Genomic DNA, 19,055 nt, shown 5'->3' with positions numbered 1-19,055 from the left:
ACACACAACAAGCCCGCGTAGCATGCCCAGAAAGATGTGACAGGGCCTTGACATGGTTGCGGGTAAAAAGATTTGCGTGCGCTCCTCCGGGCGACTACGGGTGAGATACGTGCTAGGTACTGACATGTGCGGCTCATCTACGGGGACCTCCGGGTAGTCAAGATTGTTCTTTGCAAGTCGCACGCAAGGCTAGCTTGGAAAGTATGACACGGCCTTAAACTTGACCGCGGGTAAATAGGATATGCGTGCGCACCTCCGGGCAACTATGGGCAATATGTCCAACAAGTACTGCCATGGGATTGTGCGGGTCGTCTGCGGGGATCTCCGCGTAGTCAAAATTGCCAACCGCAACTCACACGCAAAGCTTGCCCCGGAAAGGTGTGACAGGGCCTTTAGTTTCTGTGTGATCGCCCTCGCCTACATCATGTTCTCTGTAAACGTGCTCTTCGTACAAACAAAGGTCGGCAAGCAAACCAATCATTCCGCAGGTGAGATCAAGATGGCGGTTCGGATGTTTCTACAGTAATCGTCGGAACTGATTTCTTCTGTTGGATGCCTAACATCATCCTTGGAATCTTGGTCCAAACAGTCGGGATCACGGTGACTCCAGACATCTACGCCTGGCTTGTAGTCTGTGTGTTACCCATCAATTCCTCACTCATCCCTATCATCTATTCCATCGCAGGCGTAGTCTTTCCAAGAATCCAAGAATAACTCACTTTTAATGGGTCCTTATGAACATTAACAGCTAAGTTTTTTTATGAATACTTTTATTAGATACGAAGTGATTTTCAAAGGAGATATTATCACGCCCAGAGAGTGTTAGTTAGTTAATTTGTTTGTTTGTTTGTTTGTTTGTTTGTTTCTGGAAGTAAAGCATAGAAAGAAGTTGTCATATATTATTATGGTCGGTTAAGGATAAATTACGGAGCCCCTAAGGGGACATGGCAAGAAATGTTTTTCCTAAGTCGTTCCCTCGACTTACTAAGTCGTTCCCACGACTTACTAAGTCGTTCCCTCGACTTACTAAGTCGATCCCTCGACTTACGTAAGTCGTTCCCTCGACTTACGTAAGTCGTTCCCTCGACTTACGTAAGTCGTTCCCTCGACTTACGCATAATCTCATAGAGACACGCCCACAACTACGTCACAACTGTCTGCTGCCCTCTAGTGTTTTGTAATTCAATAAATCAAGGTCTTGAATAAGAAAAAACCTCACATGAAGGTAGTATTTCCTTTCAAATTTACGGAGATTACATTATAAAGATGAAATAAGGAATGATACACATCTAAGCGTGAAAAATGTCCACATGCAGGACAGGAGGCTGGAGTTCATTCTCCTGAAATTTAGTTATGAATTAGATTGGCTTGGATTGTACAGCTATTGTGCCTGTCTGAATAAAAGAATCCATTCAAGTATTCTATTGCTATCTCCACAATCAAAAACAAGATAACTATTGTATGGGGATGGAGGAGGAGCTCCCCCAGTTTTGGGGGCAACTTCCACAATACTACATTCTTAACGTGCAGAGGTATCAACATACAATATTTTATAATGTTTTCATTTCATAAACATTGTACAGCGCCTTACACGAAGTAAATCATCTCTAAGAATTTTACAGCTTTACGGAAGTTTGCGAATGTGTAAAGGTCATTTGAGAATAATGCCATTTACTGATTAGCTTCAAAATGGAGAGAATCCTCAGGCATGCTCCATCAAAAAATGTGAAGCTATAGGTCGAACACCTGATGGTACGTACATGTGAAATTGATTCATCAACATTGTTTGACAAAGCAGATCCTCTTTATGGTGATTAGAAAGATGGCACATGAATCCTTCAGCACAAAACCTTATTGATACTTCAGTAACTAGATATATTACAATTCCTGCACTTGCAAAATCCACCTTTCCAACTCTTTGGGGAGCATGCTGGGCAGAAATTCATCTTTCAGGGGCATGCATACCAAATCGGGTTCTGTTCGTTTTAATATTCCGAAGGTTCGTTAATCCGAACACACACAATTACCTATAACTATATAGAGGGTCTTTAAAGTCATGCAATTTTTCCGTCGAGATGTTTTCATTGCAACTGGTTGGCAAATTGCCCTACATCGACGTAAATAAGTACTGAATTGATCAGTGTTTTTTTTTTTAGTAGTAGCCATGATAAAAATCATGGGCGTACATATACGAGCAGGATTCGATCCTACGACCTCCTGATCACCGGACAGACGTCATCTCCATTAGACCACCGAGCTTTCGCCCGACAGCAAGTGTTGGTTCTAAAACTCTATCAAAAAGATGCTTATTGCTAATCAATTGCAACTTTGCATTAGATTCAAGGACAAAAGTTGCAAATTTTGCAATAGATTGGCAAATGTCATAATTGCGGCTGCTTATATAAATGCTGGGGGACAAATCTCCAAATTTGTTCATTTCTTGTAAAAAAAAAGAGGAAAATATTCCGTACAAATGACATTTTAACGAAATGTATGATTGTGTAAGATACACTTTCTTTTAATACCCCCGCATACACAAAGTGTTTAAGGGGGTATAATAGGAATCAGCGTGTGGTAGGTCGGACGGTCCGTTGCAAATCTTGCGTCCTGGGGTCCGTTTCATAAAAATTGTCATCAGTGACAAGTTGTCATAGATGTGACAAGCTACTGAAATCCTTGCATCTGATTGGCTGAGAGAAAATTTGTCATAGAAATGTGGCAGTTGTCACTGATAACAAGTTTTATGAAACGGGCCCCTGAACTCCTTCGACAGTTTTGAAACAACTTCAATAAAACTGGTTACATGATGACATTGAGATGAACATATGCAACATATACATGTTTTTTTGTTTTGTCGGAGTAAGCGTTGCCATGGTAACCACAATATAATGATCTGTAGGTGTAGTTATGTAAGACACTTTGTGTTTGTACTCTACAAGACGTTGCCATGGTAGCGGCATGTTTTCTTGAAAAATCTTGTGGAGTGAACTACTTCCACAATTTTGAGGCAATTGAACTTAAATATCATGGGTGTACATGATGACATTGAGGTGTAGATATGCCAGACATTATTTTTTGTTCGTTTTTTCGTTTGTCGGAGAAAGCGTTGCCATGGTAACCACAATTTCCTCCAAACATTGTGGAGTGAACTATGTCCAGTGTTTAAGCAATTTATTTCAAACTCAGTATGTAGGGCCTACAATAATCTATAGGTGTAGTTATGCAAGACGCTCAGTGTTTGTACCTCGCGTGTTGCCATAGTTACTGCAGCAGTCAAACTCACCAGGTACTCACAATGTACTAAACACATGTATACACACAGACAAAAAAAAACATACACACACTCACACACACTCACACACACACACATAGCAAGATTAGTGCAAATTTGTGCTGGGCACATTTTTTGAAGAGAACAGTTGAAATTCTGTTGCCATGGAAACAGTAACTTAGAGCTGTACAAGAATATTTTTAAGCAGTTTCAAGCACTAGAATGACTTTTTTATTCTATTTTACATGTAAATTATGAATATGATGCATTACACGTTATACATATACACCATACCACACTAAAATCAACCTACTGTATACGCTCAATATTCTGCAAGGTATGATCTTCACGAATTTCTCAAGGCAGCTGCTACATGTATCCATGAATTTATAAACACAAAAAAATATCAACTCTGACACTGATACTGACATGAGAAGGCATCTGCATACATTCAGTATACTGTGTACCCCACAATCATGAATTTAAGTACAGTTGTACTTGCACAATTGTTTCAAAGTCTTGATGCATACTTGCTAAATATATGGCGTATACAGCATAGCAAATTAAGCTTGCCCCTCAACCCCCCCCCCCCCCCACAACATATTAGATGATTGCCGATTGATGACAAGACATGATGGAGACACAATACACACTGTCTCTTTACAGTTTTGTCGAACATAGATACTTGTATTGTTTTCATAATGCTGAATGCTCTTATGCAATGTACACTGTTTACCAAGAACAAGACATTTTCCACTTTCACAGATATGTAGGACCCCTACATTGGACCTCTTTTCTTTAATTTTGCTCTCATATTCAAAGAAAAATTCATATAATGAATGATGGTAAAGAGAAATGTGCAAAAGAAAAGCACATTAAGTACTTCTAGTATGAAAAGGTAGTTAATGAGAATGTACACCTTGCTGAGTACAGAAGAGCCATTCATACACTCCTCATAATATGAAACACCGGTTACACCTACAAAAGGATAAGGGGTGAGCAAATCAAAGTGTCAACATTGTTATGATATTTAACATTTAACTATTAAAAACTAGTTTCAATAATTCATTACTGCCGATAATCCGTATGTTTCTAACATGCTGCTCTTTACATAGCTCCCTGTTCACTGTGTGATTGACTCCATCAAAGCTGTGAACAAAGAGTAATGACTTCATTATTCCCTTGCTTGTGATTTTTCTATTTGTTTTTATGGGGTCTTTTAAATCAATAAACAGTTCAACCCCATGAATACTTAAAACTGATAAATTAAATGTTCTCTGTATCATGCTTAATTGCCAACTGGGTGACACTCTGCTGGAAACTCTTCAGACAACTAGCTATCCCCATGAATAGGATTACTTCACATTCTCTCTTCTAAGGACATGTACCCCACTCGCTAAATGTGTCAAAGCCTCGACATTAAAATCTGTATTCTATACTAAATGTCTTCTCTGCAGTTCAGCACGAATGAACACATACATATGTACAGTGTATGCCATGAACATCTTCATGATAACATCATGCAATCACATCTGAATCACACCAAGTTTCTCTTCCCATCGCATAAACCCTATCTATCCCAGATCCTACCATCAATTTACACTGAGCTCAAAATGAACCCACATCTTTGGCTGAATACATGGGCTCATGTGTGTGTTCCACACTGTCAGACACTCATGCACGTCTTTTAAGCATGCTTGGTCAAAGATGTACTATTAAAAAAAACAGCTGAAAATCAATACAACCAGGTATAAAGTTAGCTTATCTACATGTAATTTATCTACATTTGTATACTTGTGCTGTGATCTACTCATACGAACATGCCTTTAAGTTTATGGTAACCAAATGTTACACTGAAAAATAGTTCCAACATGCAGAATTGTTGATTTTGCTCAAAAGTGTATGCAAAAATTAATGCCCTAAAAATGTGTAAAATTATGCTACAATATCACAAAGTCAATTGGGAAACAACATATTAACAAAAATAGATTTGCCATTGTGTTCACTATATAACTTTGTACAACTGATTAGTAATCGTATATGCAGTTTGGTCCACAGCAGTATGTCTACTGATCCTTTATGCTAGTGTGAAACAGACACAGCTTGTTGGAAAATATGGTGTATTACGTATCTCGTAACTACCTGAAGGAACCACCCCTGGACCCATGAATGCAATACAATAAGTGGTTTATTTGCTGATAAATCAAATTCAGTGCCATCTTGCCACAGCACAGGTTCATCTGCCCCCACGTGGTGCTTTACAATAAACAAGATCAACATCATAATTTTAACCAGTACTTATTTAAGAACTTCTTTTTTTTTTACCACCGAGAAACATGAAATGTCTCGCTGACGTTAATGCAGTTGCCAATGATGGTGATAGTTCGTTACATAATGCATGTAAAAATGGACATCTCACAGTTGTCAAAGACCTGATAGACCACGGGGCTAATGTAAATGCAGTGACCACTGAGGGTCATACTTCATTGCACCTTTCATGCAAAGATGGACATCTCAAAATAGCCAAAATCCTTGTTGACAGGGAAGCAGATGTGAATAGTAGAGCGAAAGACGGTTCTACACCGCTAAGAGATGCCAGTTTGAAAGGACATCTGGATGTTGCACAATATCTTGTTGAAAAAGGAGCTAACGTAAATGCAGCCGATGAAAAGGGTTTTAACGCCCTCATTTGGGCATCTTCTGGAGGACATGAAAATATTGTTTCACACCTAATAGACCTTGGAGCTGATGTACATGCAGTAAACCATGAGGGTAAAGGTTCGTTATATTTTGCATGCCTAAATAGACATCTCACAGTAGCCAAAATCCTTGTTGACAGGGGAGCAGATGTGAATACTAGAGCGAAAAGCGGTGTTACACCGCTGAGGAATGCTAGTTTTAAGGGACATTTGAATGTTGCACAATATCTTGTTGAACAAGGAGCTAACGTAAATGCAGCTGATGAAAAGGGTTTTAACGCCCTCATTTGTGCATCTTCTGGAGGACATGAAAATATTGTTTTATACCTAATAGACCATGGAGCTGATGTACACGCAGTAAACCATAAGGGTAAAGGTTCGTTATATTTTGCATGCCAAGATGGACATCTCACAGTAGCCAAAATCCTTGTTGACAGGGGAGCAGATGTGAATATCAGAGCGAAAGACGGTTCTACACCGCTAAAAGGTGTTTGTTTGAGCGGACATCTGAATGTTGTCCAATATCTTTTTGATCAAGGAGCTGACATGAATGTAACTAATGAAAGGGGTTCCACCGCCCTCATCTGGGCATCTCAGAAAGGACATGAAAATGTTGTTTTATACCTAATAGACCTTGGAGCTGATGTACATGCAGTAAATCATGACGGTTATGGTTCGTTATATTTTGCATGCCAAAGTGGACATCTCACAGTAGCCAAAATCCTTGTTGACAGGGGAGCAGATGTGAATATCAGAGCGAAAAGCGGCGCTACACCGCTAAAAGGTGCTTGTTTGAAAGGACATCTGAATGTTGTCCAATATCTTCTTGAACAAAGAGCTGACGTAAATGCAGCTGGTGATACCTTGTTGAAAAGGGAGCTGACGTGAATATTGCTGATAAAACAGGTTTCAACCCTTTATTTCTTGCATCTATGAAAGGACACCAAGGAGTTATTTCATACCTAACAAATCATGGAGCCGATGTGGACGCAGTAGCCATTGACGACCATAGGCCTTTGCATGTTGCTTGTGTGAATGGACATTTCGCAGTTGTCAAAATTCTTGTTGACAGGAGGGCAGATGTGAATTCTAAAGCCAAGGACGGTGTTACTCCCCTATATTATGCTAGCGCGAAAGGGCATTTACAAGTTGCTCACTATCTCCTTGAACAAGGAGCTGACACTCAGGCAGCTGATGAAGAGGGATTTAATGCCCTCATCCGTGCATCTGGAAAAGGATACGAAAGGATTGTTTCACACTTAATACACCACGGAGCTGATGTAAATGATGTAACCACTAATGGCACAAGTTTATTGCATGTCGCGTGTGACTATGGACATCTCAAGATTACCGAAATCCTTGTCGACAGAGGAGCACACGTTAACTCAGCAACCAAAGCTGGTGTTACACCTTTACAAAACGCATGTAGAAATGGACAAAGTGAAGTAACACACTATCTTCTTGAAAAAGGTGCCGACGTAAATGTAACTGATGAACAAGGTTTCAGTCCCCTCATCCTTGCATCCGAGATAGGACATCAAAGTATCGTTTCACACCTAATAGATCATGGAGCTAAGGTAAATGCAGTAACAATCAACGGCAAAACTTCGTTGCATATTGCATGCCAAAATGGACAAGTATCTATCGCTAAAAGCCTTGTCAACAAGGGAGCAGACGTGAATTATGTAACAAAAGATGGCGCCACACCATTGCTAAACGCATGTAAAAACGGACATGATGTAATTGCACACTATCTTCTTGAATTTAGAGCTGACGTAAATGCTTCTGATGAACAAGGTTTTAATTCTCTTATACTTGCATCTATGAAAGGACACCAAAGTCTTGTCTCTCACGTTTTTCACCATAGAGGTGACGTAAATGCAGTCACCATTGAAGGCAAAAGTTCGTTGTATGTTGCATGTGAAAATGGACATCTTATAATAGTCAAAATCCTACTAGGTAGGGGAGCAGACGTGAATTACGCCAATAACTTTGGTGTTACACCTTTACAAACAGCTCGTGAGAATGGGCATTTTAGGATTGCACGCTACCTTGTTGAAAAAGGAGCTGACGTGAATGATGCTGATCAGGAAGATTTCTTGCAGCAATGAAAGAGCACAGAAACATTGTTTCATACCTTACAAACCATGGAGCTGAAGTGAACGCAACAACCCTTGATGGTGCAAGTGCGTTGCATAAAGCATGTGAAAATAGACATCTCATAACTGCCAAAATTCTTGTAGACAGGGGAGCAGACGGTGATTTTTCCAGCAAAGATGGTGTTGCACCTTTACAAAGAGCTTCTGAGAGTGGACACGTAGATATTGCACGCTATGTTCTTGGAAAAAAAGAGGTGACTCAAATACTGCTGACAAAACAGGTTCAGTCACCCTCCCCCCTCTTCACATCAATAATGGAACTGCTGCCAATGCAGTATATTTTATTAACGATTACCAGCTCTTTGCATATTGCGTGTCCGCATGGACAGCTCAGGTGGTCAAAATCCTTGCTGACAAGGGAGCAGATGAAAATGCTACCACGGAAGAGTGTTATATCCCAGATTGCTAGTTCGAGAGGGCAACTTGAAGTTGCAAAAACCTTGTTCAACTCGGAGTTGACGTAAATGCATCTAATAGAAAAGATTGTAATGATCTCATCCTTGCGCCTATAGAAAGATACGATTTTTGTAAAGTACATGTGATGGATCTAACGCGGTTTTCATCACAAATCTCCCAATTAAGTTACAGGTATATGATTTTTCGAGACAAACTCAGATCCTAATTAGACATTATATTGACTTCACATTAGGCTATTCGAGAGTGTTAGCTCGACTTGAAGTCACAGTTCTGGTGGAGCAAGTTAGGAAAACTAAAGAGGATCCTAAAAGAACCCAGATGATTATTCCAATTCAGGAAATAGAGCGATGGGCTGAATTATCACCAACATTGTTCAATACAAACTATCCACGTTTGTTATTAGTTGTTTTAAAAACATAAACGAATTAAATGACAGGTTTTTAACTGTAAATATGTAATCTGTAAATATGTTCATACATACTATTTTGAAACATTGAATGACATTTGTCCATTCATCGCTAGTTATGTGAATGAAACGCTATTTTCTAAAAATGTAAACTATTTTTTGTCCACCTTGTTTTATGGAACAAAAGTCCTGTAAATGTTGGTTCTATGGTATTTGTGTGTATATCCGACATTATGTAGGTTTAATGACTGATGAAAATTTGCAGCTTATTAGATATCCTTCTTGTTCCTGAGTGTCAAGATGCATATGTACAGAGAGGGACTCTAATATTACAATATTGTCGACATTTTACAATATTGTGGACATTTTGGGGTTTTAAACCTCATTGTAAAGTATCGATAAACCAGAAAGTGTCTAGAATAATTGTTATGAATGTCTAATTCTTCAGCGCCTGGTAACTGTTGGAAATCAAATTCGTTTATACTCATATTTAGTACAGTTTTTTTTTTTTTGTCATGAACTGATTCGTATGTAGAGATTAACTGTTTCATTTTTTACTCATTACTACACGTGCAGTAATGGGTAGTTTTATTCAAAGAATTTACTTTATACTTCTTGAATTATGTTACACAATAATTACTGTCGGAATACTAAGTGAAAATTCTTGAATAAATATGTGACTGGCCTATGCTTGTTCTACAGGCCTAGATAGAACATGTAACCTACACATGATGTTCAGAAAAGGTATTCTACTCATATATTCAACTTTCTTAACAAACGAGTGGAGTTTTAAACAAGATTATACACTCCAGTGGAATATAAGCGATGTACATAGGCTTAAATGTCCAATACATTCAAGCACAGTATGAAGTTTGAAAGCCTTAGCCTGTTTGTGTAGATTCGTATGACTTTGTAAATCTCAGCGCGTTATCACTTCAGAAAAGCACGTACTGTATTTATACAGTTGTCGTCAGTACGATATTACATAGAGTTACATAAGTAGTAAGTGTGTATTACTGTTTCACAAAATGGGGTCAATTCCACATAATTACTATTATACATCTTATCGTTATTTTAGTGATTGAGCTGGCAGCAAAAATATTTTGTTTTGCAGAACATCAATATATCATTTACGTAGATACGCATGTGTATTTATCTTTTCCCAGTACAGGAATAGGTATTTGAACATAATGTCTATATCAGGAATTTTATGTTACTTTTCCGACACATTGCACGTGACCATCTCTTCGCCGCACCCTCATTGTGCCTACTTTGAAATATAACGATGCTTTGGGGGTAATTCAAGTTTCTATTAGCAAGCTTTCATCAACTAAAGCCTCCAACTCTAGTGACTGGCATTTGACTTCATACTTTCACATTTCTGTAACTGTGTTTTGCAGCTTTACTGTTCTGATGTTATTATCTCTTTTTAAGTTAATCAATTATTTTTCTGTGTAGTTACTGGTATTCATTTTTGTATACCAATAGTATTGAAATGCGTAAAAATGTCGCTTCCCTAACATCATAACATGTGTAGTTTGTGTATGTTGTTTCATATTACTTGTATATGTGACACTGCACCTCAAAACAAACAAAAAGTAGCCAGACATGAATTTTTAGTTAAGACCATATTCTGAAAGAGCAGACTTCAAGCTTTAAAATGATGTATAACTCAAATCAAATGGACTCTCCTAACCTATCTAAATATTGGAAAGAAAGCACGAACTCAGGAAAAGTGTGAACTGAGAAAAAGAGGCTCTGAAGTACAGTGTCTATTCAAGCGCTTAATCTTTACCAAACCCTGCTGGCTGTGCGATGAATGGGACAAAAAACAGGAAGTAAACCACCAGAGTAACAACAATGAAGGGATTACTAAATTAAACTGAAATTAAACATGCCTCATTAACACATTCTGTCCATAATCAATGCCAACTTTCAAAGCAGTAGCACTATTCTTTCAAAAGTTATTAGAGTTGAAAGTGAAGAGTGTGGACAAGGTTTTTCAGAAATGAAAAGGGGATTCTAAAGACACACCTAATTACACTATTCTACCAAAAATGTTCGAGATAAACTGCTAAAAAACCCATTTTCCTGCCCGTTTTATGATACCAAATTTTAGCTTAATGTAAAAGAAGACCCGCTCTTTCAGAAAATATGAAAAAGTCAAAATCGGCTAGGTTGACCCATTTCACTTATTTTCAGTCCTCACGCAAAATCGGTGTGTGCGACTTTATGTTCGTTTTAAGGTGCACGGTCACATATATTCTTTTGGTTCTAGAACTGTTTTATTTTCATGTCATTGTGCATTACATTCAATGTGTTTATATTTATCAAGAGTATTCAATTTCAACGTGTGAAAAGTTTTTGTTTCTAAATCTCTGTTCAAAATACATTATCTAGTTAAATCTTTGTGATGTATATAAGCCTACTTGTCTGAACAATTGTAGAGTCCTTAACAAGATTTAAAGGACTTTGACCATTATGGTTTTCCGTTGGGTAGATATAATACTGTAGTCTATCTGTCAGGAATATTGATGATATATGGCAAGAATGACTCTTTTTAGGTTGTGCTTCCAGCTGCAAGAATTGTGCAAATTTCATATAGGTATGTACCGCTTCCAATTATATGCATTGTTTCACACTTGTTGTTGCTTATTTGAGAATAGCGTATAATTCCTTTTAACCTTCAACATGAAACCAACTGAATCAAGAGAAATCAAGCTCTGTGAGATAAAATGCAGCAATGTCTGAAAATCTGAAAATAATAACTCACAAAGACTTTGCACAATACTTCAGTCTAATTTTATTCATTGTGCTATCGATAAACCGACAAGGATTAGTGCGCAATCATTATCTTTAATTGATAATATATTTATAAATACAAATGTAGCGCAAAGTCTATCTGGTATTCTTTATAGTGAGATTTCAGATCATCTCCCCATTTTTTGTATCTTATTTGATGTACAAAGATATTCCAAGAAAACAAATAGGGGAAAATTACGTAGGTTTACAACCCAAAATATTAACCGCCTGAATGATGCTTTATCTTCAGAAAACTGGGATGACGTACTTGCTTGTGATGATGTGGATAAAGCATATGAATTATTTTGGAGTACATTTTATTATCATTTTGATAAGAATATCCCATTGCGAAATAAACAAACAGGAAGTAAAAAATAAGAAATCCATGGATTACAAGAGGAATTTTGCAATCGATATCAACGAGAAATGAATTATATAAGTTGCAATTAAATGATCACTCTGATGAAAATGTATATGAATATAAACGGTATAGAAATAAACTGACAACAATAATACGAACGTCGCGTAGATTGTATTGTTAAAATTAATTTGTGAATGCACAAGGAAAAATGTCTACCACATGGAAAATTGTGAAAGAAATATTAGGGAATAATAAGCAGATAATTATTCCCAAAATATTCAATCTTAATGATCATTGTGTTAAATCTCCACAAAATATAGTTAATGCTTTTAATGAGTTTTTTGTAAAAATTGGTCCCAATCAGGCCAAAAAAGTTGATAGTCATGGAACCAATTTTCATCAATATCTTCATAATGCGTGTAATCATTCACTTTTTTTAAAGCCTACTGATTATATAGAAATTATGCATATAACATCATCTTTGAAATCAACACATTCTACTGGTTGTGATGAAATCAGCAGTGTTTTGCTGAAACAGATCATCGGATCGATTATTATCCCCCTCTCTCATATCTTCAATCTTTCTTTATTATCTGGAGTATTTCCTACTCCTTTCAAGATAGCCAAAGTTATTCCTGTGTATAAAAAATATGATTCTTTGAATATTAGTAATTACCGACCCATTTCTTTATTACCTACCTTTTCTAAAATACTTGAAAGAATTATATATAATAGATTAGACAGTTTTTTAACCAAATACAATATTTTGAATCCTGATCAGTATGGGTTCAGAAAATCACATTCAACTGACCTGGCGCTTGCACAATTGTATGATTGGGTATCAAATGCCTTAGCTGACCGAAAGCATGTTATTGGTGTCTTTAAGGACTTAAGCAATTCATTTGATACTCTTGACCATTCTATTTTGCTATCAAAGCTACATTTTTGTGATATAAGAGGAACTGCTCTGAAACTGATCGCAAGTTATTTAAATGATCGAAAGCAATTCACATGTTTTGAATTCTGTAATTCGGATACATTGTTGATCAAATGCGGTGTGCCACAAGGGTCCATTCTTGGGCCATTATTGTTTTTGTTATATGTTAATGATTTACCTAATGCATCAAGTTTATTACAGTACGTTATTTTTGCTGATGATACCAATGTATTTCTCTCAAATTCAGATTTTCAATGTCTTATTAGATCTTTAAATAATGAAATACCAAAATTGTCTCAGTGGTTCAAAAGTAATATCTTATCTTTGAATCTAAAGAAAACAAATTATATGCACTTCAAACATCCAAGGAAACTGATTTGTAGTGACACTGAATGTATTCTAAAAATAGACGGTATTCCTCTTGAGAGGACAACATCCACTAAATTTCTTGGAATTGTAATTAATGAAACTCTTACTTGGAATGATCATGTGAAATATATTTCATCTCCTATTGCTCGTAATGTTGGAATATTATGTAAACTCAGACATTGCTTATCTTTTGATATCTTGATTATGCTTTATAATGCACTCATCCTACCATACATTTCTTATTGTAATATGATATGGGCAAACTCGGTGTCTGCTAACAATACTATATTAAAATTGCAAATGAAAGTTCTTCGTATATGTGCAAATGCTGGTTACAATGATCACACAGATCCCCTTTTCTTCTGCTTTAAGATCTTAAAGGTGAACGACATCCACACTTTACAAAATGCACTTTTGATGTTCCGCTTTAATACTGACTTATTACCCTCTTCATTTATTGATATGTTCCAGCTGAACTCAGAAATCCATTCTTATCCTACAAGGCAAGCAATGGATGTACACTTGAGTAACCCTAAAACACTCCTAGCACACAAATCCGTAAGACATACTGGCCCAGATATCTGGAATAGACTTCCACTTGAATTACGTAACATTAAATCTATTCATTCATTTAAAAAAGCAGTAAAGAAAATGTTGATTTCACAGTACCGGTGATACCTTCTGTAGAAACACTTGATGACTCATTCTTTGTTCATTGTTGTATCTATTATGTTTCTTTCTCTCCGAGTCTCTGCACGTGCGGATGCACCTGCAGTACACTGTGCTCCTCTGATCCACTGGGATTTATTCCTTCTCTGTTGTTCATTATTCATGTTATGTCGGGCGAATCATGGTTCACTATAACGTCATGCCCTGAAAGGGCACGTAGAAATTTATGCTGTGTATGTAGACGATTGCTTTTTGTCTTCTTCTCTTTTTCTCTCTTTCTCATTCAATGTAACTTTTACAAGACAAAAGCAACATTTATTATGTGAATACATCACTGTAATTTACTAGTATAAATACAGTATGTGCATGTATGTATGTGTCTAGGTATAGAGGTATGTCGAGTTGATCTGGCGAGACTAGTATCCGGAGGTTTTTATCACCTCCTCCCCTTCCTTTCTTCTTCTTCTCTCTCTCTCTCTCTCTCTCTCTCTCTCCTTCTCTCCCTCTCCCTTACCCTTATTCCACGAGCATCATGTTGGACCCTCTTGTTTTTCTTCACTATAATGTTATTTGTTATCGGTTGCCAAACAGTCAAGCGTTGTGCTTATTATTGGCAATCGTTCTGTATGCAAATTATTAACATGTTACTCATGTAATTATACTACAGATGTATTGCATAATTGATGAAAATGATGAAAATTGTATAAAGTATACTACCGGTATTTTGTACTTTGTTAATCAAATTGCAGAAAGTTGATGTATTTGAAAAAAAAAATGGCATACAGAGAATGAATAAATCAAAATCAAAATCAAATGTGTTTTACGAATGTCATGAATACTGGTCGATGATACACGCATGGCATTTCTTATCTACTTATGCATCTGGTGAATAAGTCTGTTTTTACATGATGCCATACTTGTCTGGCGGACTTTGGTTTATACAGTATGTGTACAGTCAACCTTGTGTATATTTGATCAAAATTGATGACAGGAAAATAGTTCGTCATGGAATGACTGCCTTAGGTTGTCTCTTAGTGAATGATTAACCTAAAAGAGAGGATCGACTTTATATTTCTATAGGTATCCAACTGTTGATAAAGATTACTCTGTTATATTTAATGTACATGTATCTACTTTAACGAATGCTAGAATGTCACCCTTGAATTAATACTTGACTATCGCACATATCACTGTAACATTCTGTTTTTGTGTAGCAAATAACCAATTTCATACCGGTAGTTATATAAGAGTTATATGGAGGCAGATAGTTTACTATAACCTTTTCCGCGGTACGAAATTGTGGATCTATACACATACTGATACTTACATGATACTTCTCCAAAACATGGCACATAACCATTTGTTTGCAATACGCTCCTTGTGCCTCAATCTTCAAATCATCAATCAGTTTCATAGTTTTATCTATTAGCCAACTATGAAAATGATTATGTTCTTTGTGGTTATTTAAGCTTTTGTGTAATACCTTCAACAATTAAAGTCTCGAACAGAAGTGAATGTTATGGGAGCTCATTCTTTAACACTGCCATAACAATATGTTACAGCTGCATTTGTTGTCATTCTGATATCATTATTTCTTGTTATGTTATTCATTCTTTTGTCTGTTTGGTTACAGTCATTCATTTCTTAATACGTATCATAAAATGCGGACGAATGTGACTTTCCTAACATCATAAAAGCTTCATTTTGCGGAGGTAGTTTCATACTACTTGTGTTTGTTCTTTTGGTAATAGAACTGTTCAATGTCATTTCGCATTGTATTCATTGTGTTAAAGGTTAATAATACTCAATTCTTATTTGTGTATATCCTTTCAAAGGTTCAAAAGCAGTGCATTTGTTTGAGAAAAACTCTGTAAAAATGAATTGCCCATTTAAGGCTATTAGTGCAGTGTGGGCTTACATTGTACGTGTCTGATCAAATGTAAGGACCTAAAAACGGTTTAAAGGACTTTGACCTCTTACGATTTTCCGTTGGGTAGATATAATACTGCAGTCTATCAATCAGCGCTGTGTAAATGAAGTAGTGTTAATGAAATATGTGACCCTGCATCACAAAACAAACAAAAAGTCGCCAGACATGGATTTTTAGTTAAGGACAGATTGTAAAAGGGTAGACTCTAAGCTTTAAAATGATGTATAACTCAATTCAAATGGACACTCCCAACCCTTCTAAATATTGGAAAGAAAGCGCTCACTCTAGAAAAGTGCGAACCGAGAAAACAGGCTCAGAAGAACAGGGTCTATCTGTCTATTCAAGCGTTTAATCTTTAACAAACCGTGCTAACTTTGCGATGAATGGGACAAAAAACAGTTTGTAAACCACTGGAGCAAAAACAATGAAGGGATTATCAGATTAAATTGAAATTGAGCACGCTCTATTAAAACATTCTGTTCATGATTAATGCCAACTTTCAAAGCAGTAGTGTGATCCTTTCAAAAGTTATCAGACTTGAAAGTGAAGAGTTTGCAAAGGGTTATCAAGAAATGAAAAAGGGCCTCTAAGACATACCTGATCTCACTACTATACAAAAAAAGGGTTGTAGAAGAACTACTGAAAATGCACATTCCCATTCATTTTATGATCCCAAATTTAAGAGTAGTGTAGATGAAGAATAGCTCTTTCAGAAAATATGGAAAACTCAAAAATGACTTAGTTGACCCGTTTCACCTTTGTTGAGTCTTCACGTGAAATCAAGGAGTGCGACTTTTTGTTCGTTTTGTGGTGCACGGCCACATATTGCACTGTATGGAAAGAATGACTCTTTTAGGTCATGCTTTCAGCTGCGAATAATGGTCCTACTTGTGAGGTTTGGAATTAATAAAATTACATGAACGAATTGTGTAACTGCTGTATTCTCAACTTCGTGGCTATGTTCTGTCATACGTTGTCCCATAGTTTTGCAATAGTCGGTGATACTTGTGTGTATTACTACCTGGGCATGATTGTATTTCCGCTAACCTCTCTTATCGCTCATTAATAATTTGTTATGATGTTATGCGATGAATAATGTCTGTCAGATTATATGTAAAGCACACCTTCGTTTTTCAGTGAAGTGCTAATTACATAATTCGGCAACCTATCACACTGAAATTTATATTCTCGAATATATGTATTTTACTGTATATGCTACAAACAAATGTAATAGAAATCAGTCTTTGGATCTTGGTTTCGAGAATGCAAATTATATCTTGTCGCAATATCACATGTCAGCATACGTTTGAACGTAAATAGTTCATGTGTTGTTCAGGCCTTGACAAATCATAATAGAGGGTGTGCATCATTTATTGATTGAAATTTTGTGTACGTACATTCTGAAATTCATTGATACTATGAATATCCAATAATTGCAACCTTAAAAATAACTATTGTATAAGAATATTGTCAATCGTTCTTACTTTTTTCCTTGTTGATATTGGCTTGGGATACAATGTCATCAAACAGATCTAATGTGTTCAGTAAAATAGTGAATCATGTAGCTATCAAGGTATTCATTCTATATTTGTTGTACTCCTTGTGTGTTTGAGTGTTTGCTAATGACAGTTTTTAGTTATCCTAATGTTCGAGAGCACAAGATATCATGTTATGTGGCATCAGCTTTATCCACCTCTATTGAGACCGAACACGTATTCACAGTTAAGATGCTCATGCGGAACAAAATCTGACAGAAACCATCACCATTCTATTAATTCTATCTTCCTTTGTAATCGTTTTCATCAATACTTCGGCTAAAGTGCTTACCAGAATGTCGAACATTTGTCTTTAAAATGAAAAAAAAAAAATGTCTTGTGGGCGAAGGGACATAAAGGCTTACATCGTGATTCCCGTGAACAAAAAGTTCCCAGAGGACCTGCAGTTTTCTTTCGTTTTATGTAAATTTCATAATGAACAAAAATATGAACAATAAAAAATTTTAATGGAAAAACTGTCCGTTATACTGGACATGCCCTTATGAAAAGAACTCAGTTTTACCACACTATGTAACACAGTTTGCAACACAGTGTCGAACGTAGTGTCGAACAAATGTGTTTAATATATGTTTATAAAGTGATTTTGGGACGTGTGGAACAGTTTGTGTTAACCATAGTGTTAAGCAGCGTCATCACACTGTGCAACAGCGTTACCACATGGTCCAAAACACATATTGAATACACTGTGAATAAAACTACAGTCTCGTACATAGTGACCACAGGGATGAAACCAAATGTGACCCGCTGCAACAAAAAGGTCCTAAAGTCGCACACGGTCGAAGCCGTGAAAATCGAGTTTGAAGTCAGAGCATTAAAATTGGTCAAAACTTACGATTTTCTGATTTTGATATATCATTGGAGCCTTACATGTCTTCTATCATCTGTCGAAATTTTGAAGCAAAATGATCAAAGGAAAGATTTAAAAAATTGCGTTTTTCTGAGCCATTTTTTTTTTTTTTGCGTTTCAACGAAGCAGAAACTGGTTCGAAAATTTGGATTGAGCGCCACAGATAGGTTCCGCCCCTAACAACGACCAGAGTGATCTCATTGGTCAGTTTGCTGCTTGCTGCTAACCGAAGCGTGAAGCTCGCACACTGCTCAGTCGACTGGTGCGTGCGGGCGGAGTGCGCTAAGCTCAGCCGCTTCTTACATCCTGGTCACTGATTGGTTGGTGAGGAGACCGCCGACGCTGATGTGCTTGAATGAACTCTTCGGGGGTTGCTAGGGCTTACCTTCTATTGTCCAGAGGTGAAAACTGACTTGCGTGTCCCTTGATCGCGATTGCGTCGAAAGGAAGACTTTCAGGGCGCTTTTCTCGAAACAGTGATTTTCCAGCCGTCTCGACATGCTCTCTTTTAAACATCGATATCTCCGCAGCCGATTATTTTTATACAATGTGCTATATATCAATTTGAAGCAGAAAGATTAGGGGATTATATCATGCAATCTTTAAATAATCGACCTCGCCCGACTTTAGGA

At 36.9% G+C, this 19,055-nt stretch overlaps 1 protein-coding gene across 1 annotated transcript; it reads left to right on the top strand.

The window, feature by feature from the left end:
• The first annotated feature begins 274 nt into the window (after positions 1-274).
• Positions 275-8,221, top strand: LOC139711958 (uncharacterized). The gene is made up of 2 exons (XM_071623805.1): positions 275-488; positions 6,910-8,221. The coding sequence occupies exons 1-2, from the start codon at positions 275-277 to the stop codon at positions 8,079-8,081; spliced, it is 1,386 nt and encodes a 461-aa protein (XP_071479906.1). The 3' UTR covers positions 8,082-8,221.
• The last annotated feature ends 10,834 nt before the right edge of the window (positions 8,222-19,055 follow it).

The sequence above is a fragment of the Diadema antillarum genome, unplaced genomic scaffold, assembly GCF_040938485.1.
Source record: "Diadema antillarum isolate AM-2024a unplaced genomic scaffold, OU_Dant_1.0 seq00001740_RagTag, whole genome shotgun sequence".
Taxonomy (NCBI): Eukaryota; Metazoa; Echinodermata; class Echinoidea; order Diadematoida; family Diadematidae; genus Diadema; species Diadema antillarum.
The sequence above is the reverse complement of the archived record's forward strand: the minus strand, read 5'-3'. Positions and strand labels throughout refer to the sequence as shown.

What these genes read in the sequence shown, in the direction of transcription:
- LOC139711958 (XM_071623805.1), top strand. Translation starts at nt 275, where the DNA reads ATGTCCAACAAGTACTGCCATGGGATTGTGCGGGTCGTCTGCGGGGAT. An exon ending in GCAAACCAATCATTCCGCAG is followed by an intron (nt 489 to 6,909) that starts GTGAGATCAAGA and finishes CATCTATGAAAG; the next exon opens with GACACCAAGGAGTTATTTCA.